Source organism: Cynocephalus volans, chromosome 12 (assembly GCF_027409185.1).
Source record: "Cynocephalus volans isolate mCynVol1 chromosome 12, mCynVol1.pri, whole genome shotgun sequence".
Taxonomy (NCBI): domain Eukaryota; kingdom Metazoa; phylum Chordata; class Mammalia; order Dermoptera; family Cynocephalidae; genus Cynocephalus; species Cynocephalus volans.
The window spans coordinates 49,763,839-49,789,550 of record NC_084471.1 but is presented as its reverse complement, the minus strand read 5'-3'; the positions used below and the strand labels follow the sequence as shown (position 1 = coordinate 49,789,550).

At 37.9% G+C, this 25,712-nt stretch overlaps 1 protein-coding gene across 3 annotated transcripts in view; it reads left to right on the top strand.

Annotated features, from left to right (window-relative positions):
- LGR5 (leucine rich repeat containing G protein-coupled receptor 5) overlaps nt 1-17,728 on the top strand; it is a 125,342-nt gene extending 107,614 nt beyond the window's left edge. For all 3 annotated transcript variants that reach the window (XM_063075562.1, XM_063075561.1, XM_063075560.1), the window contains 10 exons: nt 3,029-3,100; nt 3,256-3,324; nt 3,465-3,536; nt 6,364-6,429; nt 7,404-7,475; nt 11,299-11,370; nt 12,177-12,302; nt 13,319-13,464; nt 15,592-15,675; nt 16,644-17,728. In XM_063075562.1, the coding sequence (XP_062931632.1) occupies nt 3,029-3,100; nt 3,256-3,324; nt 3,465-3,536; nt 6,364-6,429; nt 7,404-7,475; nt 11,299-11,370; nt 12,177-12,302; nt 13,319-13,464; nt 15,592-15,675; nt 16,644-17,728 (1,864 nt within the window). The remainder of the gene's footprint in view (nt 1-3,028; nt 3,101-3,255; nt 3,325-3,464; nt 3,537-6,363; nt 6,430-7,403; nt 7,476-11,298; nt 11,371-12,176; nt 12,303-13,318; nt 13,465-15,591; nt 15,676-16,643) is intronic.
- Nucleotides 17,729-25,712: the final 7,984 nt, after the last annotated feature.

Sequence of the window (25,712 nt, the reverse complement as noted above, 5' to 3'; positions counted from 1 at the left end):
GTGATGTGCATCACATTATGCTCGGTATCTTCAGATGCCTTGTCTCATTTCACAATAATCTGGTGAAATGCTTTTGATTATCTCTACTTTCTAAGGAATAAACTGATTTTTAGAGCATCAATGCCAAGGCCACATAGTCATTCATAACTTGAACTCAAGTGTACTAGAAATATAAATTATTATACAAGTAGGGGTCCTTTACAGCAATAGACTCCAGCCTAAATTGGTGGGGGAGAGGGGAATACTGTTTTATGCTAAGTCTCTATATCCATTTATTATCAAGGCCAACCATTGAGTAACATTTATACAAACTGGGACATAATTCAGAAAGGTATATTTGTTCTAGAAAGGTGAATGTGAGGATTTATATACCATAAAAGAATAAAATAGAGTACAACTACAGAGTATAACTAATTTTACGTTTCTCATTTAGCACAGATAGCAGATTGATGATGTAAAGATATACTCGTATAAGTATTAGGCTGGCTCTTAGTTAAAAGACACCTGTCTGAGGGAGGTTTGGGGATCATGGGTGAGGGGTCTCAAATCTGGAGGAGGAGAGTAAGGACAACTATTGAACATGACTCTAGGAGCACTTTTTGGCAGATGGTTGTCCTGTGCCAGCTTGATTTGAGAGGCTTTTAGGAACCATGTGACATCTGTCACAAATGCGCTAGAGTCCCAATTAGCCCTGAAAACTGAAAAACAAAACAAAGCCATTCATCGTTTCTAAAATGTTCTGGCAATATTTAGGCAAACTAAGGGTTTTTAAGCATATTGACCAATAAACATTAGTCCTCATTAGAGAGTATTTACATATTAAAAGGTTGGCAAATTGCATTGTCTTTGCTGCTCTTTCCTTGCAGCCACAGGACTGGGTTTTAATCACTCTTTTGATATGCTAATACCCCTGAGGAGGACTAACAGCCCCCCATATTTATTAGAGCTTCTGTCCACTAGTTGACAGTGTTGACACTTTCTCCCTGGAACTCTCCTCTCCTTGCTTTTACATGTTTCCATCTCTTGTCAGCACTAGCCTGTTCTGACTCCCCTGTTTCTGTGAGTGCTTCCCACGGCCAGCTGGCTACCCAGTCCCCATTCCTATCTCTGTAGTTCCCTCTTTCTATCTCCACTGCACCAGCCTCTCTGCTAGCCATTGCTTCTAGATGTTAACTAGTCTAGATGAGGCCAGTCTCCCTTCCTCCACCTTTGGCTGAGTCATCTCCCTTGAAGCACAGCAACTATCTTGTCACTCTCTTGCTGTGAAACATACAGACATTTAGGATTATCTGTACATTAAATGCAGCAGCGTGAAATTATCCTGAAATTCACAGCCCTCCACAACACGGCCTGAGCCAACCCTCCCAACCAGTTCTCCAAAGTTCTCCTCAATTACTCTGTGCCATAAACCAAACCAACTAAGCTATGTGCATAAAACAAAGTTCTTTTCTTATTTCCTTGGCTCATAGAATTCCATCCCCTCACTTCGCTTACTGAAATTCTGTTTTCCAGGGCCTATTTCAAATGCCATTTCATGAAGTTTTTTAAATCTCTCTCTAATGCACGAAAGAGCTCCCTCCTGAGAATCCCAAAGCTTCTTATTTGTATTTGTGATACTTCCACCTTATGCATACAAGACATGTATATTCATACCTGCCAGTGTACATATATACATTCATGTATGTGAACACATATATGCATACAAGCATATAGTGTAGCTAAGGGATAAAGTGATATTATGAGGAAAACAATTTTTTAATCATAAGGCCTACATTCCAGCTCTAGTTCTTTCCCTTTCTTACTGATTGCCTAATCTCAAGGGAAAAGAAGAGATCAGAGGGTAGGAAGATGGAAGAGAACTTAGGTTTGTTGGGTAACAACTCTATCCCAGGTACTATGACAGATGTTACACATGCATTAGTTCTTTTCATTCTTATGTAAACCCTACAAGCAAGTATTATTATCTCAGTTTAACAAATTAGAAAATTGAGGCTCTGGGAGGTAATGAGCTTGCCAAAATATCTGCATGTCAATGTCCTCCTCTGAAAGTGAAGAAAATAGTATTTACACTATGCACCGTATAAAGTTGTTGGGTAGATCAATTGAGCTACGTGTATGAAGTGCTTTGTCAACTACGAAGTGATATACTGCTATTTATTTGTTTTATCCCAACTGATTCCAAGCTCCTTCAGGACAGGAATATTTTATCACTCCTCTTCAAACCCCGAGCATCTAGCATAATGCCAGGCACAAAACAGATACTCAATGACAGCTTCTTCAATGAATCAGTCTTTAAATACCCTAAGTAGCTACCCTCATACTTTAGCATAGTAGTAAACACCAATAAATATTTGTTGAATTTAATTGAACTAGAATGATGACTCAGCTAAGAAGTATGTGTGGGGCTCCATTGAGCAGGCAGTTCAAATACATTACATTGAAAACATCTGTAAGGAAAATTTTTTTAAGTTTTAATAATGTATCACCTTTTAGAACAATAATTAATTCAAGAAAATTCTAATGTTAGAAAAACCCTAGAGTATCTCATTTCCTCTCAAATAATTTGAAGATCCCTTGTGTGTATTATGGAAAGATTTGACCAGCAGATATAACCTTCAATAGCTATAGATATATAGACTTTGTCTTTCTTTAATTAATGATACAATTGCCAGCACTTTGAATTACCTTTTAGCCACTCAATGGGTAGTCCACAGATATTAGAAGCAGAGGAAAATTTTAAGTGTAACTACAGTCAGTTCACTTGCTTTTCCCTTAGTAACTATCACTCATATCTGCCTTGCTGTTGGAAATTTCCAATTTTATATAATATGGATTTCTTACTAAAGGTCTCCTAATGTGAATCAAAATGTTATTGAGGTTTCCCTGAAACCAAGAAAATCGGAATGCCAGGTAATACAGTGTAATCAACATTACATGAATACATTTAACGTATTTGTTGAAATTTTGAACAGATATTCATTTGTCATTCAAGTTTTACATTAAGACATTGGTGTTTGGGTTTTTTTAGACATTTCTATGACAACCCCATCCAGTTTGTTGGAAGATCTGCTTTTCAACATTTACCTGAACTAAGAACATTGTAAGTTTCTATTTCTCTTATAGATCACTTTCTCCCTTCAGGGTTGCTGTGAAGATCAAATAAATATTATAGGTTGAAGTACTTTGAAAATGGCAATAAGAATTATCTCTATCTAAAACCTTCTCCCAATAATACTCATGTACTCTTCCTTCCAGGACTTTAAATGGTGCCTCACAAATAACTGAATTTCCTGATTTAACTGGAACTGGGAGCCTGGAGAGTCTGTAAGTACTTGAGTAGGTTCCTGACTTTGGCCGAACATACACTGCCCTCAGAGCCTGATCAGTTTTAACATTGGTGAATCAAAATATGTCACTGTGTGATGCCTGAATGAAAGAATTATGTCTGGTTTGTGTTTTCACAGAACTTTAACTGGAGCACAGATCTCATCTCTTCCTCAATCCGTCTGCGATCAGTTACCTAATCTCCAAGTGCTGTGCGTATCAGTAAGGCAACAATGTTGTGTCAATAGGCAACTTACATTTAGGGGTGAAATGGCAGACATTATTTCAACAATCCTTTAAAAAGAGAGAAAGTTCTTGCCTTGCAGGTCTTCAGGGGGTCAGGTCTCCTTTGGCCTCTGTGGTCCAGGCTCTCTGACAAGACCCTGGTAATGACGGTAGTATACCCTTTGTTTCTAAGTTTCAAACAGTCTCCTGTTAGAGTTTCAATTGGCACACATTTCTGTTCAGAAAATGGATATGAACAAGCCAGAATAACTTTATCTCTCCTTCTAAAGGTTTTACAGAGCAGATAAAATAACATAATGTATCAACAACCCAATATGGATGCCAAAATTAAAAATTGAGTTATCAGACCAGCACAAACCTTGATAAAGGTGACCACACATTCTTCCGGTATAGTTGTGGGTGTGTCCATCCAATGATTAAACAACTTGCATGTGTTATTTCTGTTGGTGCTTTTCCCCCATGTCTTTCCCATGTTTTATGAAAAGTAGTTTATAGAAATTGGAAGCACCTTATTTTAACCTTCCATTTTCAGCCTTCTCCCTCAACTCCCATTCAACGTGATTATTGTCCTTTCAAGCATTGATGAGACTTAATGAAAGGACCCTTAGTCTTTTGTCATGACTCCGTTCTCACAGAGTAGACACTGAAAGAAAGTGAGCTGAGATGCCGGGTACCATTCAAGCTTTATTAAAGGAAGAAAATCTGCTGGGCTGTGCTCAAAGTAGCAGGCAGCCCAGGGCTACCCTGAAAATGGGACAGCACCAGGTATGGGGGTGGTAGAGCTTATATAGTGCACCAAGGGCTGGCTGATACCATCAAGGAGGGTCATTATGCTAATGTGGATTGGGGTGGAGAATTGTGTCCTTGCAGAAGCAAAAGGGGTTTCTGTTTAAGTTAGGAGGCTTCTCGTAAAGGGAAGGGGGATGGAGAGGGGCAGGGGTGGGTGGCACCATTTTGTATTTGGGCTTGGTTACGTTGCAGATCTATTAGACACCTGTCATTCCACCATAGGCTTTACCTAGTAGCAGAACTACGAGCAGCATTGCAAATGTGAGGTAGAAGAATGTGAATGTCTGCCACAGTGATTCTTCCTTCCCCCATCCCCAGCCTGCTCTGTCACTTCCGACCTGAGTTGCTTAGTGACATAGGGATGCAATAATACCACATGGTAGCCTTGGAGTCAGTCATTCACTTCTCTAAGAGGGGGGTATAGAGCAAGTCTCCTCTTCTTCACCCCATACCACCCCTTGAGGTGTAGATATAGGTGAGAAAACTGAGAATTAAGGAAGTTTAATACATTTGTCAAAGTCACACTGCAAGAAAGTAGCAGAATTCAAATTGAAATGCAGTCAGTTTGACAGAGTAACTGGGAGACAGCATGTGTACACCAGGTGGTAGAAATTTGGGGGGCCATCTTAGAATTCTGCCTACCACACCCAGAATAGGTATAATTATCCCATTTCTTGAGGAACCTGGCTGAGGAACACAACTGGGATTTCACATACTTTAACTAGTGTCTCCTTTACAAGGTGGCCACAAGGATTAAATGAGATAATTCAAGTAAAGCTATAAACATGGTGCCTTTATATAACAAGTGCTTGGTCAGCATTACCTCTGAAAATCATTAGGTAGAAGATAACACTATGCCTTTATAAGAAGAAGGTTTCATGTACCCTCTGCTAAGAGGTATACAAGGAAAGATTTGCCCCCTCTACAGCCTGTAGCGATGAATAAACCAAATGGTTATCAGCTTTGATAATATGTGTGTATTTATTTTTTCAAAAATAATACCATATTATTAATCAGGTGTATTTGTGCATAGGTGTGGGGCTTTTTGTTTTTTCTTTGGTGGGGGGATGGTGTCTTTCAAATCTCTAGTATCAACTACAAACTTGTGCTTGCAAACAGCTTCATATGAACTAATTATGTGTAGTAAAAGTTCAAATGAAGCTGTTTAATAAATAAAATGAAGCTGTTAAATAAACCCTATTTATTCAATAAATATAAAGTGATCAATTATAAGAATAATTTAAAAGCCTCTTAGAAAACAATATGGATTGTTCCATTGCATACATTTTTCAGTGGTGATCTGGTTTTAAGAATTAGAATCAGGCATGAAAATGTGTTAGTTGATGAGATGATAACTTTTAAAACATGAGACAAGATATTTTTATATACCTATGTTATTTTATCTACCAGCTTTCTTTTTTTAATCTTTCTGCAAATTACCATGTTTTGTTTTAGATTAGTTATATTATACTATAAATATGTCCAGATGTTTTAGTTATTCTGTAATTTGTTGAGTTTTGACTGAAAACTTTCTTAGATTATTTTTCCCCCCTTGTAGTGATTGATTTCAAAGTTATTGCTTTGTTTTAAATTGCTGAGTTTTTTTAAAAAGTTGATTAGAAAAGAACCAATGGTGATTTCTCTTAGCTGTGGCAATGTAGCAGCTCTAAGAGACAGAAGCACAATTATTTAATTTAATTTGAACTCATTTTAGTAAGATAATAGTCAAAACATTATAGGTCATTACTAAAAAATATATAAATAAATTCATTAAGTAAACTACTTAAATCAATTAAACAAGTATAACAGTTACATTTCAGTAAACATTTGAATCTACTGCTTAATCCAATAATGCCTGTGACTACCTGCTCCCTGTCTGGACTGTGGAAATGTACAGCCGGCCTTTGGGAGATGTAACATCTTGGAGGGAAAAGGAGATCAAAGCATGTTTCCTTACAATTCATATGTAACAGATTTTCCTTTTTTGCACTTTCTGTTTTTCAGAGATCTGTCTTACAATCTGTTAGAAGATGTACCCAGTTTTTCAGTCTGCCAAAAGCTTCAGAAAATGTACGTCTATAAGAGTCTCTAAATCACCTAGCAGAAAACAAGAGCCAAAACATTTTTCAGGGGCATTGGTTCGTTTACCCTGTGGGTCACTGGCAAGACATTTGATGCTTTTCCTTCTTATACACACAAGGTGTGACTGTGTAGGCTAACTGGAAAGTTGGGAAGCATAGATAATATTATTTTATCATGCATTGTACTATAATATGTGTAAAGCATTTATTATGTATCTGCTTTTTTGTGTGTCCTAACTCAGTGTAATAGTGAACTGGATCTGTTTGAGCTTCAGAGTTTTTCTTCTTTTACATGTACAACCAAACTGACATGTTCGATGAGTGGTGTCATTTTTGAATATGGGGGGACTTGCGTTTGTTGGTATGTTTGTTTCACAATAGCCATCTTTAGACGAGGTGCCATATTTGTCATATTTCAGGTGCCATAGATGCCACTTATCCATGAAATATTTTGGAATTCGTCTCTTAAAATTGCCTCCCCCACAAAACATCAGCCTTATTGCTTTATAGTCAAACTTAGTTTTGATCAAAACAATATTAATCATCTATCCTTTCACACTTAGTTTCTCTCTGAATGCCTTTGGATGACTAGGGGAGAAAAACAAAGCAAATCCGTCCTTAAAATGTAAAAATGTGATACTCCTGAAGACCCTCAAAGAATATAAGAAAGTCTCAGAAGGCAGTGCCAAGAAGAGGAGTCCTCAAATGTTTTGAATGATGATGCCATGTTTGGAATACGGCTTTATATCTTCCCAAGGGAACTAGCTGCTTTGAAAGAGAGGCATTACTTATTTAAGTGTATAAATTGTAATGTTCTTTTTAAAACAAACAAAAACCAGTCACTTGATAGTCGCACTTCATGTGTTCCTTTGATTAAGGGCAAGAACTGTAAAAGTTCTCTGAAGTCTGTAATCTTTGAAACCAGTAACTTTGAAATCAGTCTTTGGAACTCTGTCATTTCAGTGACCTACGACATAATGAAATCTATGAAATTAAAGCTGACGCTTTCCAGCATTTGCTTAGCCTACGATCTCTGTGAGTACCACCTCCCAGCACCTTCCCCAACACAGAGCACTTTCTTTCTCTTTTGGGCCTTTTCCTAACATTCCGTTCACTGTATAATGAATACAATCAAGTGTGTTGTTGGGCCTCTGTGCATATATTTGCTATGAAAAGACAAGTATTTTTGCTCCTGATAATTTCCAGAAATAAATTTAAAAGTAGTAAATTTTTAATTACACTACCAGTCAGCAGACATGAAACTCTGATGAAGAGGAACCGAGGCCAAGCTGCTGAATAGCTTAACAAAATGTGTTTCTGTCCACAACTGGAATTGGCAGGGATCATTCTGCATACAAAAAATAGGATGATCACACAACTCTTCCTGCATTTTGCATACAAAAAACAGGATGATCACACAACTCTTCCTGCCTGCCTTTCTTTCCTGGTTAAGCAGAGTTTTTCAGCATGTGTCTCAATGTGCTTAAGAATCACCTGGGGAAGACTGAAAAATGCAGACACCACGTCCTTGCCTGCCTCACAAGTTAGAATCTCTGGAGTGAGGCCTGAGAATCTGCATTTTAACACGTACACTAAGGTTTGCATACAGCTTTCATCAAAATGCTTCTGTTGCTCAGGCAACTAGGATAGGATTTGTGAATATTTAATTCCATTTTATGATTAAATATGCCATATATTAATTGTAAATTTTAAAAAAAGAAAACTTGCTAACATTATTTTATGAAATGGCAGTTCAAACTTCTATACTGAAATTGGATTTCAACATGATTTTGGTAAATGGTAATGATATCTAATGTTTAAATGGAAGAGAAGAACCAGAAGTCAGCAAAAGAAAACTTCTCTTTTTTTGCTGACTTCTTGTTCTTCTTAATACTTAAGAGACTATACCCTTGGTAAAATAATGCCATTCCTCAAAACATTTTAAATTTATCTTTAAGAATCACTTCTTTTGAAAGTTTACCTTGAGAACCATCTTGTTTTGAATTTAGTTGTGTTGCCCTTTCCTTACTTTTGGTTTAAATCTGCTTGTGTATTCCTTTACTTTTTAAAAAAAATAAATGTTAAAAAATATATATATTTATATAATATATATATACATACATATAACTTAATTTCATTACTTGTCTTGTTCACTAGGTTTGAGTTCTGGCTGTTTCCAAAAGTCAGTTCTATTTTTAAAGGCTGATCTCTAAAGATACCAAAAGAATGTGACACAGACTCTGAAGGTTAAATGTCTGCGCTCCCCTGAATTCCCGCTTCCCTTTGGACCTCGTATTCAGTCACTCACCGAACTCTGCCATCCGCAGTTCATCCACTCCTCTCTTCTGCCACAGGCCCATATAATTACTTGCTTAGATCACCATCATCCTGCTCCCCCACCATCCTCCTGTTATCAGTCTCTGTCCATTCATCTCATTCTCCAAAGAGACGGAAAAGCAATCTTTCTTAAAGAGAAATTTAATCAGTTTACTTCCCTGCTTCAAAAACTTTCTGCTATTCCCCTACTGTGTTCAAGATCAAACCAAACTTCCCAGCACCACTCTTCAAAATCTGATTCTAGCTTCCTGGTACAGCCTCACCTGTCTCCCACACATTCTACTCCGACACACAGGCCACTGTTTCTCCTGTTCCCACTGCCTGTTGGATTCCTCCCCACCCTTAACTTGTCCCCCTGCCCATCCCATAAGAACAAATCTGTCTTTGAGCCCACTCCACTCTGATGCACTTTGCACAGCACTGTTATTAGGTAGAGTGTGCCCCACCTGAAAACAATAAGAACTTCTTCATCTTTTTGTCTCCAAGGTCTATTGCAGTGGCTCTCTCACTATTTAAGAATTAAAACATGTTCTTAGCAAAAGATCAGGTACTCTAAAGCCAGTGCGCCTGGGTTTAAATCCCAGCTCCTGAAATTACTCTGTGATCTGTGATATGGGCAAGTGACTTATCACACTATGTGTTTGTTTCCTCATCAGTAGAATAGGGTTAATGATAATGCCTACCTCTTAGGGTTGCTTTGAGGGTTATGAGATAATACATGTAAAAAATTCATAACTGTACCTGGCACGTAGTAAATATGCAACAATGTTATTATTATTATTAGAATAAGTGTATAGCCTTTTAGGGTGTATCAGTGAGGGTCCTGGCAGGAAACAGAATTCACCCCAGGTGGTTCAATTGAAGGAACACTTACATAGGTGTCAGCAGGAAGTAAACAAAGGATGAGTGTGCAGAAACTAGCAACATCATGAAGACTGGCTAAAAAGACAGGGAGCAAAGGGTGTTTCCAGAATGCAGAAAGCATTTAAGCATGGAGAGGGGATGTAGTGGTTGAGAAGGTGTGTAGTTGCCATCAGAGATATGATTCCAAAACAGGGAAGGAGCCCTACTGGGGCTTCTACTAGGAATCCTACTGAGGCCCACAGGGAGCTCTGGGGATGCAGCCCACAGGATCAGCCCCAGGCACAAAACATGGTAGGACAATGGAAAGTGACTCCTCCAGGGCTTCTGGGAGGATTCCAGCACACAGGCTGATAAATTGAAATGGAATTATAGTCCTTTGGACATATAAATTCTCACATATTTACTTAAAACCCAGTCAAATCATGATAATGCCCCATGGCAGGACTTAGCCTACATTCCAGATATTCCACTCTGTGAAGCTCACCCAGGGCACCATGTTCTATTTAAAGCTGCCAAAGCCAACTCTGGCAGATGGTATCACTTGCTCACTTCAGTGGACATATTCTCTGAGCAGCTCAATAGTAGATAATCTCCTCACTTAATTACCCACAGCCCAACCACCATTTGTAGCTTTCCCACCTCCTGTACTTTTTCTCCTCTTGTTAGTTGCAATTCTCTCCTGTTCTGGAATCAATGAAAAGAGCAAAATGAAAAGACTTCCAGTTCCCTCTGGGAAAGGAGGAAAGATCCCCAAGGAATCTTTCAAATATCATTTTCTAGGAATACCATTTATTCGAGGTAACTCAGGGGCCCAATATTGTAAACTTATCTGCATCTGAGAAAAGTTGACTTTAATCACTTTCGAGTTTCCCAAATGCCAACATCTTAGTCACTCTTATTTTTTAGGCATTTTATGAATAAAGATATTAAATTCATAATTCCTTTTTTAAACTGTAGAAGCTCTTGTTTCTGATGAATTATCTACAGAAGTTCTTGCAAAAGGTTTTATTTCTGCTAAATTATCCACATTTCATTACGTGTGTGTAGCAAGCGAATTTTATTTCCCCATAAACTTTTTTGTTTGTTTGTTTTTTGCTATCAAAGGATTTTATTTCTCACATGATATCCCCTGTTTTATTCATACCTAGTTAAGAATTTACTGTTGGTATCTTTTCTTGAAAGTATCTTTGTGTTTCTCTCAAGGACTGACATATACGGGTGATGTGCATAGATATTTTTGTTGAATTTCGTTACATATCTAGGGACATTTTATAATTTAAAACTTACTTGCTTGTCATAAGAAGAGCCTCAGAAGTTTCTCCTCTTTCCTATTCCCACCCCCACTCATTTTAGAAATGCCCTAATAAAATTTTACAACCATGTTAAAGTCTACCTTTTAACTAGAAGAGAGTAAAAACTAAAATATCTACCTGGTTTTACCTTGAATGCTTTAAACAAGGTTGATTTAAAGGTCTCTCTTTAGTCATTTTATGCCACCAATATCTTTATCTGAAGGATAATTTGATGGGCTAATTGTTCCTGGTCTGAATGGAAGTTAAATTTTGTAGAAGACTGAATGCATATGGTAAAACTTCACATGTTCTTTTTCTTTTTTTATATATAATTCCCTTATTTGCCTTTTTTTTTTTTTTAATAGGAATTTAGCTTGGAACAAAATTGCCATCATTCACCCCAATGCATTTTCCACTTTACCATCCCTAATAAAGCTGTGAGTATTTCATTATTTGTTTATGACATGCCTTCTAATAATTGGGGAGCATCTAGTTAATGAAAACACTGGTTTTACTGAAGAAGCTGAAATGCACAGATTGCTCGCCCTCTGCATTCTCTGCATTTAGAGCTGTGCCAGAGCCAGGTTGGGGAGGCTGGGGGGACTCCCCTGCCCTTCCAAGACCATATGGGCTCTTAAGTGGATAACTGAAGATCTGGATGACAGCTGGTTCTGGTTATTCAGGTGAAATCTTCTATTTGTGCTGAGTAATCAGGTGGAATTGAATAAGATGTCATTCCAGTTCTGAAGTGCTTCCATTTTATCTTTTGCCACCTTGACTGACAGAAAACTTTCCTGTCCTTTTTAATTTTCCTCTTCCCTTTCCATTTCATGCTCCTTCCCGTCCCCCTCCCTTATCTAATGGAGAAAGAATTGGTCACACAGAAGTTAGTAGAAGGAAATAATAAACCCCTGCACTTTCTATCTCTCACTCCTTATTCAGTCAGCATCACTTTTCAAATTAAATGTAGCACCCTGCCCTTGATTTTAGATGTCCCCACCTGGCAAAATGATACTGAACATTGAACAATTTGGATGTGATTTAAAAATTTTCTCCCTGCAGTTCTGATTGTAAATAGAAAAGTGACCAGGAACTAAAACCAAAATGCTTACTTTTACCATTAAGGGTAAGGACACTGCTTAGAAGTTTTTATTGAGCAGTTTAATAATCTTTAGATTGCTTTTTTAACATAAACATTTTATGCTAACACACTAAAAGCCAATTGTTGTTTGATGTTTTGCAGGGACCTATCCTCCAACCTCCTGTCGTCTTTTCCTGTAACTGGGTTACATGGTTTAACTCACTTAAAATTAACAGGAAATCGTGCCTTACAGAGCTTGATATCATCTGAAAATTTCCCAGAACTCAAGTGAGTTTGTCATTAAAACTAATAAGATACGTTTGTGGTCATGTGAAATAATAGATGTGTTATAGTGGTTTTCTAAATTTATGAGGTCATGAAACCCTTTTGAATTGCATTTCATGCTCTCAAGTCCTCCACCCCTGGAGCATCGTTAGGACAAGCCCTGACGGGGAAGAATGTGTCTTCCTGATCACATTTGCTTTCCTTCCCAAAGATGCCTCCAAGAATCATAGGGTTTATGGAAGGAGTTTGAAAAACCATTGATCCATGGTATATAACCTAAGACATGTAATTAAATAACATTATGACATTATCAAACTCTTGTTTACAATTTTTAATTCATTCAGCTTGTGCATATGTTCTAGTAAAATGTACTAAATTAATATTTGTTTGAGGAGGTAATGTTCTTAAAATTTGTTATGCTTAGTACCGTAAAGAAATACCTTTAAAGATTTTATATATATGTATATATTTTTTTTTTTTTTTCTTTAACCACAGTGCTTTTTACATACTTTTAATTACCAAGAAAGTAATATAACCCCAAAAGAGAGTTTGGAAAATAGAAAAGAGGAAAAAAATTCTAAAAAATGCCCCCTAAACAACCTTTTAAGTTACTTCTTTCCAGACTTTGTTTCCAGTGTATTTTTAGTTGTTAGAATCAAAGTGTACATACAAATTTATATCAGTTTTAGTCACTTAACATTATATCATAAGCACTTTTCGATGTTGCTAGCAGTCATTTTTTAGCCTTTTTATTATAGAAATTTTCCATCATTTGAGTGATGGAAGTTGCATTACTCAACTTCAGCAATTATCACATTTCATAGTGATAATTTGTAATAAGTAACAAATTCTCCATTGTTGTTGTAAGTAGCACTGTAGTGGACATCTTTATGCTCATAACTTACATTTTGGATTATTTATTTAGAGGTAGAATGATTGGGTGAAAGCAGATGAACACTATATTAGATGACCTTTAAGTGTGTGGGGTTTTTTTTTGTTTTGCTTTTGTCCCTTTAAAGGGTTATAGAAATGCCTTATGCTTACCAGTGCTGTGCATTTGGAGTGTGTGAGAACATCTATAAAATTTCTAATCAATGGAATAAAGGTGACAACAGCAGTATGGACGACCCTCATAGGAAGGATGCTGGAATGTTTCAAGTTCAAGGTAAGACATGGTGATGAAATTATGACTGGAAGCATCTTGAAAAATCATCAAACAGATCATCTGAACTCTAGACAAGTCCCTATGTAATCACCCTAGAAAGCCGAGAATCGATCCCACTTTTTAAAACCTCCCTGAGAAATAGGAAGTTCCCTCGGGATTCATTCTAAAATTTCATCTGTTCTGTAAGTGCATTCTTAATATTTATATTTAGAATTAGATTCCCTTAGCATATATTGTCCTCAGGAGTGATTACTGATATCATTATTTCCATAAACTTTTTAAAGGGTCTTATCCCTGTGGATACTTTTTTCAGACATGCTTCTGAACATTTTTCTCCAGAAAACAAAATCCATTTTTATTCTTATGGCCTGAGGGGAGTGGAGGATATAGGCAATTTAGATTCCTCCATATTTCAGCAGAAGGGCTTAAGAATCCAACTTTTTATCCAACTAATTCTAAATCATTCTCCCCTCCTACCCCCCACAGGAGTATCTGTCAGGAAGGTGAAATGAGATAATGTCTGTAAAGCACTTGGCTTTCCTTGAAGTAAGACGTTACTTAAACAGACAGCAATGCATCTCAAACCACACCTGTGGTGATGAGGAGGCACTCTGGGCAGCTCCCCCTCCTTTCCCTGCCAACCTTGCGAGTTTGCACAGAGTCTAAACAGACGGGCTTCTCATCCTTTGGGCCTTAATGATTTGTTGATTCCAAAGCAAGTGTGATTCAGTCTGTCTGCAGATTACCCTAACATTTCTTCCTGCATGCATATCAGTTTAAGGAGCTGATATCTTGGCCCTTGGCTTTTTTGTTTTATGACTGGGCATGTGTCTTGCTTTTGTTCTTGCTTTAGTTTTTGCTCTTCCTGCCTGGCCCACTCTAATTTCTACTATATTTATTCATTCAAAAACAAACAAACAAAAAAAACCCAATCAGAAAGCCTACTGTGTGCCAGGTACTGTTCTAGGCCCTGAAAGTACAGATGTTCCTCAACTTCAATGGGGTTACATCCCAATAAGCCCATCATCAGTTGAAAATACCGTAAGTCAAAAATCCATTTAATACACCTAATCTACCGAATGTCATAGCTTAGCTCAGCCTACCTTAACCATGCTCAGAACACTTACATTAGCCAACAGTTGGGCAAAATCATCTGGCAACATAGTACACTGTAGAGAATCAGTTGTTTACCCTGGTGATAGTATGGCTGCCTGGGAGCTGTGCTCACTGCTGCCGCCCAGCACCCTGCAAGAGAGCATCGTACAGCATATCACTAGTCTAGGAAAAGATCAAAATTCAAAATTCAAAGTATGGTTTCTACTTAATAAATGTGTATCACTTTCACACAATGGTAAATTTGAAAAATAGTTAAATTGAACCATCATAAATCGGGGACCGTCTGTATACAATGAACAAGAGACATAGGTCCTTCACAGAGTTTATTTCCAAGGGCAGTGATTCTCAATCCTAGGCCACATATTAGAACCACACATTAGCTTTTAAAAAACACTGATACCCAAGTTCCACATAAGACCAATTAAAGCCTCAGCTTTGGGAAAATTTGTTAGATCACAAAACTATTTCATGGACAGCTAAACCAAGCACCAAGTAGTTATTTGATTTGTCCTCTGTTATGTAGAATTCCCTAGGGGAGACTGAAGCCTACTGTACCTGATTCGCTCTCTAGTGCTCAAAGAACACAGCCTAGAACATTTGCACTATAGCTATTATGGTGTTAGAAAACTGGGTAAAATGGTTTCTGCACTGAATGGAGAGGCCCACAGCCTCTCTCTAATTTAGGTCTGTAATTTGGGGACCTGGAGAGCTCCAGGAAACAAGCACAGAATAAATGAGCTTAGATGTTACAGCCTGAGGTCTGGGGTCATTGTCTCTTACTCCTACTTGTGCTGGAAAAGTATGTCATAGTAGCTTGAGCCGAACATCCAAAGGCAACTTTATAATAAACTTTCAAGAAAGCCAGAGCCCAGGGAAAAGCAGGATATTTTGCTTTCAGTTCCTTCTGTTACATTTCATGTCTTGAGAACAACCCAGGACTCTTCTCTCTGGGATTTGATCCCTTGAAAAGAGAAACAGAACTAATCATTCCAGGGCTTCTCATTTCTGCAGATGAGCGTGACCTTGAAGATTTCCTGCTTGACTTTGAGGAAGACCTGAAAGCCCTTCATTCAGTGCAGTGTTCACCTTCCCCAGGTGAGAAAGCATCAAAACTGCCTCAGCAGCAGTATCTACCATTGACTCTGAAGCCATCAATCACATAGTGGGTACACTTCAAAACTAAATCTGTGCTACCTTTGCAGCTCCTCAGTACCCCTCCCCATGAAGACCTGTAAAATACAAATATTCATTCCCGGGAATTGTGCTCCATTCGCAAATAGGATTTTTGTGGGGGTCTTTTGATTCAAGTTAATGGAAACTAAAGAATCAAGCATGTTGTTAGAGGCATTTATAATTTTTTAATGATATTAGCAATTCAGCCTGAAATAGTGTGCTATAGTCTTGCATTTATGTAGCCACTGATTTTTTGAAAGTGATTTATTTTAAGTCTTCTCTATAAATAACCACTTGGCAAAAACAAATAATCATTTGTGCAGATAAGTTTTAAAAAAGAAACAAACAAACAATATTGAATTTACTTGTTTGTCCCATTCCCAGAAACAGATGGGCCAGTTGAAAAAAGACAGCTAGGAAGGGCTGATATTTTATCTTGAGCAATTACATTGTTCCTTGCTCCCTAACATCAAATGTCAATCTAAAACTAAGATGAGATTTTCATGAAATGCACGTTCGTTCTACCCATGTTTCCTTTTCTAATATTATGGAGTATTTCCTAGAATTCTCCTTCTCTGTCTATGGAACCTTATTGAAGCAGTCTGAAAAAATGTAATAAACAGTCCAGGAAATCTGGCTTTTTACCTGGCCCCAACACAGCTGCATCTTGGGAGCACCTGGCATGCTCACCCAGCCAGTGCTGAGGAAGATCCCAGGTGACAACCACTGTGGATTGAGAAAGTGGAGCAGGCCACATGGTCTCTATGTGTTACTGTGGCTGTTATTGGGCTCTATCTCTTGGTATCCCAATTAGAGAAACAAAAGGGTAATTTGGCAAAAGTTGTAAACTTTAATTTGATACACAGTCTTTCTCTTCCTTGAACTTCTAGGCCCATTCAAGCCCTGCGAGCACCTGTTCGGTAGTTGGCTGATCAGAATCGGAGTGTGGACCATAGCAGTTCTGGCACTTACTTGTAATGCCTTAGTGACTTCAACAGTGTTCAGACCCCCTCTGTACATGTTCCCCATAAAACTGGTAATTGGGATCATCGCAGTAGTGAACATGCTCATGGGGATCTCCAGTGCTGTGCTGGCTGGTGTGGATGCATTTACTTTTGGCAGCTTTGCACAACATGGTGCATGGTGGGAGAATGGGGTCGGTTGCCAAGTCATCGGTTTTTTGTCCATTTTTGCTTCGGAGTCATGTGTTTTCCTGCTTACTCTGGCAGCCCTGGAGCGTGGGTTCTCTGTGAAATGTTCTGCAAGATTTGAAACAAAAACTTTTTCCGGCCTGAAAGCAATCATTTTGCTCTGCGCCCTGCTGGCCCTGACTATTGCCACAGTTCCCCTGCTGGGCGGCAGTGAGTATGGTGCCTCCCCACTGTGCCTGCCCCTGCCCTTTGGGGAGCCCAGCACCACGGGCTACATGGTTGCTCTTGTCTTGCTCAACTCCCTTTGCTTCCTTGTGATGACCATTGCTTACACCAAGCTCTACTGCAATTTGGAAAAGGGAGAGCTGGAGAATATTTGGGACTGTTCCATGGTGAAGCACATTGCCCTGTTGCTCTTCACCAACTGTATCCTTTACTGCCCTGTGGCTTTCTTGTCCTTCTCCTCTTTACTAAACCTAACATTTATCAGTCCTGAAGTAATTAAGTTTATCCTCCTGGTAATTGTCCCACTTCCTGCATGTCTCAATCCCCTTCTCTACATCCTCTTCAATCCCCATTTTAAGGAGGATCTGGGGAGCCTGGGAAAGCAAACCCACATCTGGACAAGATCAAAACACCAAAGCCTGATGTCTATTAACTCTGATGATGTTGAGAAACAGTCCTGTGACTCAACTCAAGCTTTGGTAACCTTCACCAGCGCCAGCATAGCCTATGACCTACCTTCCAATTCTGTATCATCACCAGCATATCAAATGACTGAAAGCTGTCATCTTTCATCTGTGGCATTTGTCCCATGTCTGTGATTAATATAGGAAAGAAAAAGTTTTCAGAAGTTGAAAACCTAAAAATGTGAGACTGAGTTCATCAGAGCAGTAGCTAAGAATAGCTGAGTTGAAACTTGGTTTAAAAACTGAAAAAAAAGAAAAAAAAAAACCCTCTCGGTGTGAAAAAACAGAAAATCTATTGATACTTGAGAGTGAACTATGTCTAAATGCTGCTTGTATAATTTGTTCAGCTAAGGGGTAGATCAGGCACACTATTTAGTTGAACCCAGATCAAAAAAGCAGATTGAAATGTTCTTCAAAAAAGATTCTCCATGATTTTAATTGCCTGTCTTTAAACTTACCAACATAATCTTTGTGGCGGGGGACAGGGGACGCACTTGCTTACCAAATGGGTTTATTTAAACCCAAAGTCTCCAAAGATGACTGGAGGTATTAGGAAAATAAGGATTTTAAATGGCCTACATTACTAACTACAGGTTGTTATCCATAGGATTTCATTTTAATGAACACATGGAGATGTTTTAGTCCTCCTTTGTCTTTCCTCAGAAAGGATCCTACCAAGTCACCAATTCTTTGGATGGATAATCTGACATTATTAACTCACTTGTATTCAGACCATTTTTAGAGAAACTGGGTTTTATGTATCAGCACTAGATGGTTCCACCCTCAATGCACTAAAACTGCCTACAAATATTTTGAAAGGAAAATTAACTGAAATTCCTAAATTCCTATTAAGGCAATCATGTACAGGTGAAGTTTGTCTTGTCTAATTCATTTTCACTCCTTGGTGTCCAAAGCTCAGAAGGAAAGTCCATTGCCAGCAATGGACATACTTAAAAAAAATATTAAGCAAGCTGGGATTTTTTTCAGGGTGAGTGCACATTTTTTGCAAGAGATTTTATCAGTTGATTCAAACCAATGTGCATCTTAAGATAATGATCAAATGCAGACACAACATAAATTAAGTTCACTAATATAACTTCTCACACATGTGCTCTAGTAGCTCTAGCAATGATGTCTGACACCATTTTGGACTTAGCAGAGACTTGGTAACATACTACCCTGTTTATTTACCTTGGTTTTAGCTGTATTTTCTCTGGATCAACCTATTTGATGTCAGGAACATTACTTCTATTCTTACTCCATATTAAAACACGTGTTAGGTATTTTAAGAGGCAAATTGCTAAATATTAAAAGTCAAACAATTAATTCTTAACTTCTATTATCCTAATAGCTTCAATACATCCACACCAAAAGGCTGTTAGGAAGATTTATTTTTATATAAGCATGTTTATTTTGATCAGATGTTTTAACTTGGAATTGAAAAAATACATTTATGAGAGGTTTTATAAGATGTGTAAATATAGAACTGTATTTATTACTATAGTAAAGATTCAATAACATTAAGGACCATGATAATAAACCATGTACAGTGGCATATTCTTCCATATATATTGTGTTTCTCTGCCTGTTTTCTTTAAATTCATTAATTGTATATAATATATGTAAATATATAGAACTTGTAAATAGATTCTAAATTTCCTTTTCTATTGGGTATGAAATAAATTTGTAATAAAATGTGTGAGTATAAAACAAAATATTTTCAAGTCTATTTATTGAACCCACAGGAAGTTATAAAGTCTTCTAAGTGTTTTAAATTTTTGGTGTATAAGTACATTTGCTGTGTAAGTATTTGTACTTTAATTCTTTAGGTATATTGAACTTATCTTAAGAAATAAATCTTTCACAAGAACAAATTAAAATATCTTTACCAATTCCTAGATTGTTTTAACTATAACCAACAAGCCATTTTGTCAAGTCATTGGTGAAGTTTACTGTCCCCAGTAATAGATAGTTTGGATTTTATAGCCAGAACCTACAGTAGTCCCAAGCTTCTTTTGCAATGTAAGAAAAAAAAAAAAAAAAAAAACACAATTAGAAAGAAATGTATGAATAACAAATCAATATTAAATTATTCATCATGGACACTAGTTTCTTATAAATTCTTCCTATAAAGCAAACACATATCATGACCACGTCCAGGCCAAACTAAAAGGACATGAGATTCCTAAGGCACAAAGAATACACTCTTTCTCTTCAGTTCCCATGCCCCAAAACATAAGAAATGGAATTATTTTTCTAGACACCTTGTCCCAGACCCTATCAGCTTCAGTGGTGATTCCTGCTTTCTCTGTATGGGTTGCAAAATGAAACCATCAAGTACTGGTTGGAGGCCTAGCAATATTTCTAACATCAATCCATGTTTATAAAGCACCTCCAGCGTACCTGGCACTCACTTTCCCACCTGTCCATAAGACTTAACCACATGCTTTAGCCTAAATCTAGTTAACCAAGCACCCAATGGGACCCTACTATGCAGTCCACACTTGCCTTATCTTCACCTGAAACAAAGGCTCATTCCTGTCCATCTCACTCCTCTTAGACCAGGAAGCAGGTATAAAAGTTGCCTCTAGAGGAATGCATCTCAGTCTCTCTTCCCAACATACTTGCTTTCAGGTCCCCAAGGTTAAGAACAAGTCCTGGCAGCCCGCCCCTTTCTCTTCCACTCAAGATAGCACATCAGAAATGTAATTTAAAAACAAAAAACAGAACACTGAAATCCACTCTAATTTATTTCTTTAAAAACAAATCCATATGCTTTTTTTAGTTTTTTAGCAAAACACTAGTTATAATACACCTCACACAAAACACTGCTCTATTAGGTGTCTGATAAATGCTCTCTATTATAATGCAGCATGATCAGAAAGAATTGAAATTACATCCACAAATAATCTACAGTGAGAAGGGGGAAAAGACATAATAAAGAATAACAGGTTGAACAACAGCAAAAGCTGACAATGAAACAAATCAAAAGAACATTAACTAGTGAGCAGGCCCAGAGTAACTGGTTAACAATTTGTTTTCAAAAATATATTCCCTCATTCAATAAATATTGTGTGCCGACTATGTGCAGTGTTCTATACACTGGGGATAATAAAACAAGGTCTGGAATTTGCATTCCAGCAGGGGGAAGATATACAATATGCAAATATAAACAAGGAAATATCCAATAGAAACATAAATGAAGGCAATACAGCTATTCTGAATAGCATGGTGGGAGTGACTGGCATGCTACTTTTAAAAAGTTCTCTCTGGAGAGGCAACTTTTAAACTGAGACCTTATTGCCAAAATGGAACTGCTTTTGCTTTTGCATTTAACTGGTAACATCAATAAAACTCATCAGTTTTAGTCTCTCTGTTCCTGACCTATGATCTACTGTTTTTAATGACATTTTAATAAAAAAATATATTAGGTGGCTATTACTGCACATAATTTTTTTCTCAACTCTTATTGAAGAGAAAATCATTCTTATATGAAATAGGAAACATCTTTTCATTTAGTCTTGGCCAAAAATAGAAAAAACCAAGGTAGTAAAAGGAAATAAAATTAGCAACACCTTGTTCATTCCGAACCAGAAAAGCTCTAACATCTGAAAAAACAACAATATCTTCTTCTTTTGTTAATTGTATCATTACATTTAGCTCAGGGGCCCATTAGTCAGCATGAAAATAAGTCCTGGAAAATAGACCAAGCTCGCTGTGACCAAACTAGTTCCACTTATGCTCTTCAGCATTTGGAAATTTTATTTTATAGTTCAACTATGCAGATAAAAGAGACCACCACCTCCCTCCAGGCCACTAAGCACTGACAATTTCTCTCAGGCCACAGAGGCCCTAAAATACAGTTACATGACAGCTTTTCCTTGCAAGTGAAGTGGTCAGGAACTATGTAACCATACCCCCATTTCAATGCCCTCCTTTTGAACATTTCTAAAGATGTTGAACTCAGATTCTACACTGACTCATTCATCTAACACAAATTCCAGCAAGTCTGACCCCTGAATCCTACTGGCTAGGATAGTAAGACTTTAGGTTGTCTGGATTCAGAAACTGGTAGAAAATACATATAATGAGCTGGAAAAGCATTGTGGAATACAGGTTTTCCAGTGACTGTCCACAGTCTTTGTGGACATGGCTTTCTGCTCTAGTTACTTTAAGTTACTTTTGCTCTAGTCCTTTAAGAAGGACTTTGAAACATGCTACTCCATGAGAAGAGTGAACCGAATGGTATGGGATAGGGAATAATATCCCATCAAAGAATAGCTGGAAGAAAAAAATGGAGATTGCTTCATCTGGAGAAAAGAGGCTAAAGAAAAACATTTGAAACATCTGAATAATTAAAATTTATTAAGGGCTTTTAAGTAAAAGCTCATATAGCAGGCTAAATAGTAAAGTGGTTAAGCCCAGAAGCAGACAGACCTGAGTTTAAGTCCTAGTTTTTTTTACTATGTGTGTGACCCTTAGGCAAGGTATTTAATCATTCTCAGCCTCAATTTTCTCCTCAGTAAAATGGGAATAATACCACCAGTCTCAAAGGGCTGGGAGTATTAATAACTCAGTGTATACAAATTTCTCATCACAGTACCTGCAAAGTAGTAAATATTTAATGAATGGTTTCTGTCCTTTTCCCCCTTCCCAACAACCCTGTGGAATGAGCAAAGTAGGTCTTGTCATTTTTCAGAGGAAGAAACTGAGAGTCAGAGGGATAAGTGACTTTCCAAGGCCAAAGATAAAGAGCTAGGACTAAAACATGGGTCTTATTTAATAGAACTGAAAAAGTCATATAGTAAGCCAACTTACTGTTTCAGAGAACAAAAACCAATGGTGAACAATTCAGGGAGACAGAATTGGGCTTACCTAAGTAAGATTCATTCATCGGGTATCTTGGATACCAAAGGAATTTTATCATCTTGAGTGAGAAGCTAGATCAACTAACAACTATCTTCCAACATTTTAGATAAATTCTTGTGTTAGTCTTCTTGGAAGGAATGTCAGTTTCAGGAGCTTGCTGGGGAAGGCAGTGAGACCTGAAATCAACATCTTGAAACTAGAGGGAATAGTTCTGTGTTATGAGTGGGTGGGCATTCGGTCAGTTCATTCAGGATGGTGAAGGACAAAGACTTGGGATTTATACTCTCTTGTTAGAGACCTGCTGTGGAAAACTAGGCAAATCCCTTAATTTTTCCAGCTCTTGACACTCTGATCTTTGCCCTTAAACTACTGATGAAACAATATCACCTCTCTAAACTTGTAACAGGTTTGAAAACTATTCTTTTTGCTGCTCTCACCTGGTTGTTAGAAAGGACAGATTAAAAAGTCAAGCCGGAGTCACAGCCCAGAGTCAGAGAAATATTAGCACCAAAGAGCAATAGATAGCAAAGGTGAGTCACCACACACCAGACTTTCTCTTCAGCTGTGTCGAGTCCTTACATGTCTGCCTCTCACTCCACATTATCCCTGCCTTTCTCCTTCTTTCCCCCCCACTTTTGATCCCAGGCTGTAAATATTAGAATACTGAGGTAAAATATTCAATAATGGTTGTCCCCTTAAATTTATGGATCTTTTATCAATGTGGTGACCCAGTTGTTGGGTTTTTTTGGTTTTTTTGTCTTCAGCCACCCGTTGCTTTCAATTGATCATCTCTATTCTGCAGTGTTTCTCTGTGGCATAGCCTTTTTTGTTCACTTGTCCTTACTAGTGACTTCAGCCCATTCCCCAATCCCTTTCCCCACAAGGTTCCCCTCAGGACATCCACCTCCTGCTAATTGCCTTGCCTCACTTCACATCTTACATTCCTACTCTAGAAGGGAAAGAATCTGGTTGTTCACTGTTGTCTCTGTGGGGCACGGGTTGGAGGAAGAGCCAGTGCTCAGACACTACATAGGCTCCATCTGCATCACAGGACCCCTTCCGATCCAATTAGTCATGATGGTGACAGAGGGACATCAGGATCACATGGTCAACACTCTGATTAGCCAAACATTCTTCTCACTATCTTCTGCGGGAGACTGTGGACAAGTAGTTTTTAGAAGGTTCTGGGGGTAGCAGAGTCTTTACTGGCCTCTTCTGTACATGTGCCTTTCTATAGACTGTTTATGTCCCTCCAAAACTTGTATGTTGAAACCTAATTCTCAGTGTGATGGTATTTGGAGGTGGAACCTTTGGGAGGTGATTATGAGGGCAGAGTTCTCATAAATGGGATTAGTTCCCTTATAAAAAAAGAACCCAGACAGTGTCTTTTCTTAGTATTGTAAAATGTGGCTTAAATATCTTGGCAAGTGAACTTTCCAGTTAGCCATCTTCTTTTCCCAGTCACAGGCATCCCTGGATGACCACAGCCTTCCCACATGGAGACCAGGCTCTCTATAGTTAATCCACGGTGCAGCAGAATTTATGGTTCCTACGGACAGCTTAGTTCTAAATTTTAAAAAAAGGAAGGGGCTTACCCAAACTCTCCAATAAAATTGATCATTCTTGCTTGCCTAGGAGAAGGCAGTGAGTGTACTGAGAGGCCAGGATAGTGACATTAGTAGAAGAACTCCTCTACAGAGAATAAAGTGTCAGGAATGAGGAATATCATTTTACTGCTAATAGCTTTTATTTTATTATTATTAAATACATTTTAAGTAGATGATTTGTCTGGAAAAGCCAGTCCATCATAATAGTTGTTATAATAATTTGCTCCATGCCAGGTGGTGTGTGAGGTGCTTTATGTATGACACAGCTAATTTGATTAGGACCCAAGCCTATGAGATGGATCCTGTTATCATTCCCATTTTTTTAGATGAGGAAGCCTTAGCACAAAAGTTTAACTTACCTAAGACCATTCACCTAGTACATAGTGAAGATGGGTCTCAGAGACATTTTTTTAATAGCTACACTAGTAATTAGAAAAAGACTGTATAGCCGATTTTGCCTGCGATAATCTCTAGAATATTCATTTTTTCCTCTGAATACCTGTGTAATGAGAAGAAAACTTTAAATATTTTTCATATGTGACTGGAGGTATCTATACCAGCAAAGATTAAGTGGAGACAGACAACAATAACTGAAATAATTTAATTTTTTAGTTTTTAATTGTTTATGGACCAGTGGATGTAAAATGTGTTGGTTTGGTTATATGCCTGGCTCAGTGTGGGAGATTGCATAGGGTAAAGATGCACAGAGCTGATTAAGAAGCAGGTGGTATCACTTGAAGCAAGTCTCATTTCAAAGGGAAATGGTATCAAAGTGATGGAAGTTTATTTCACTATTTTCAGACCTATTGATAAGAGGACTTGCAAAAGTTTTCCCAACATTTGGTTATACTTGCCATTCATTGCTCCTTTGGTTCGAAATCAAAAAGATCAAGATTTTATATAGGAAGGTCAGTGTGCGCAGCAGATAAGCTAGTTTAGAGGCATCAGTTTGACTATTTTCATGTAAAATACCCTTCCCTGTTTTTTAATATAACGATGAATTAAAGAACTGCTGAGACTGCTCTGAATTCAAATGTTTGGAATGTAAGGGCGGTCTCCATTTAAAAGGTGTACTTTGCTTCCATACTCTGTTTTCCTCATCCAATTAGGACTAAAATCCATTTCTGCTTGGATCAGTAGTCCTAGAAGTAGTTTGCACATGGGCGTGAGATCTGCAAGTCATTCATAGTTTCAACTCCCTCTTCTCCATAGAGACTATATAAACTCCCAGATGTATAAGCTGCATCTGGAGCTATTAAGGAGGGTGGTTAGAGGAAAGCACTTCTTCCAGCATGGTAGTAGCTAGGCTCCAAAATGGCCTCTCAATGATCTCCACCCACTGGTATTCACACATTTGTGTAATCCTCTCATATTGTACTAGGGTTAACCAGTGTGACCAATAGCACATGGCAGAAGTTATGGTATTTCATTTCCAAGATTAGGTTATGAAGGACTGAAACTTCTGTTTTTGGTTCTCTCTCTCAGCTTACTTGCCCGGGGGGAAGCCTGCTAGCTGCCCTGTCATGAAGTCAATCAGGCAGCCTATAAAAACATCCATGTAGTGAGAAACTGAAGCCTGCAAACAACTACATGAGCTAGCTTGGAAGTAGATCCTTCAGCCCTAGTTGAACCTCAGATGACTG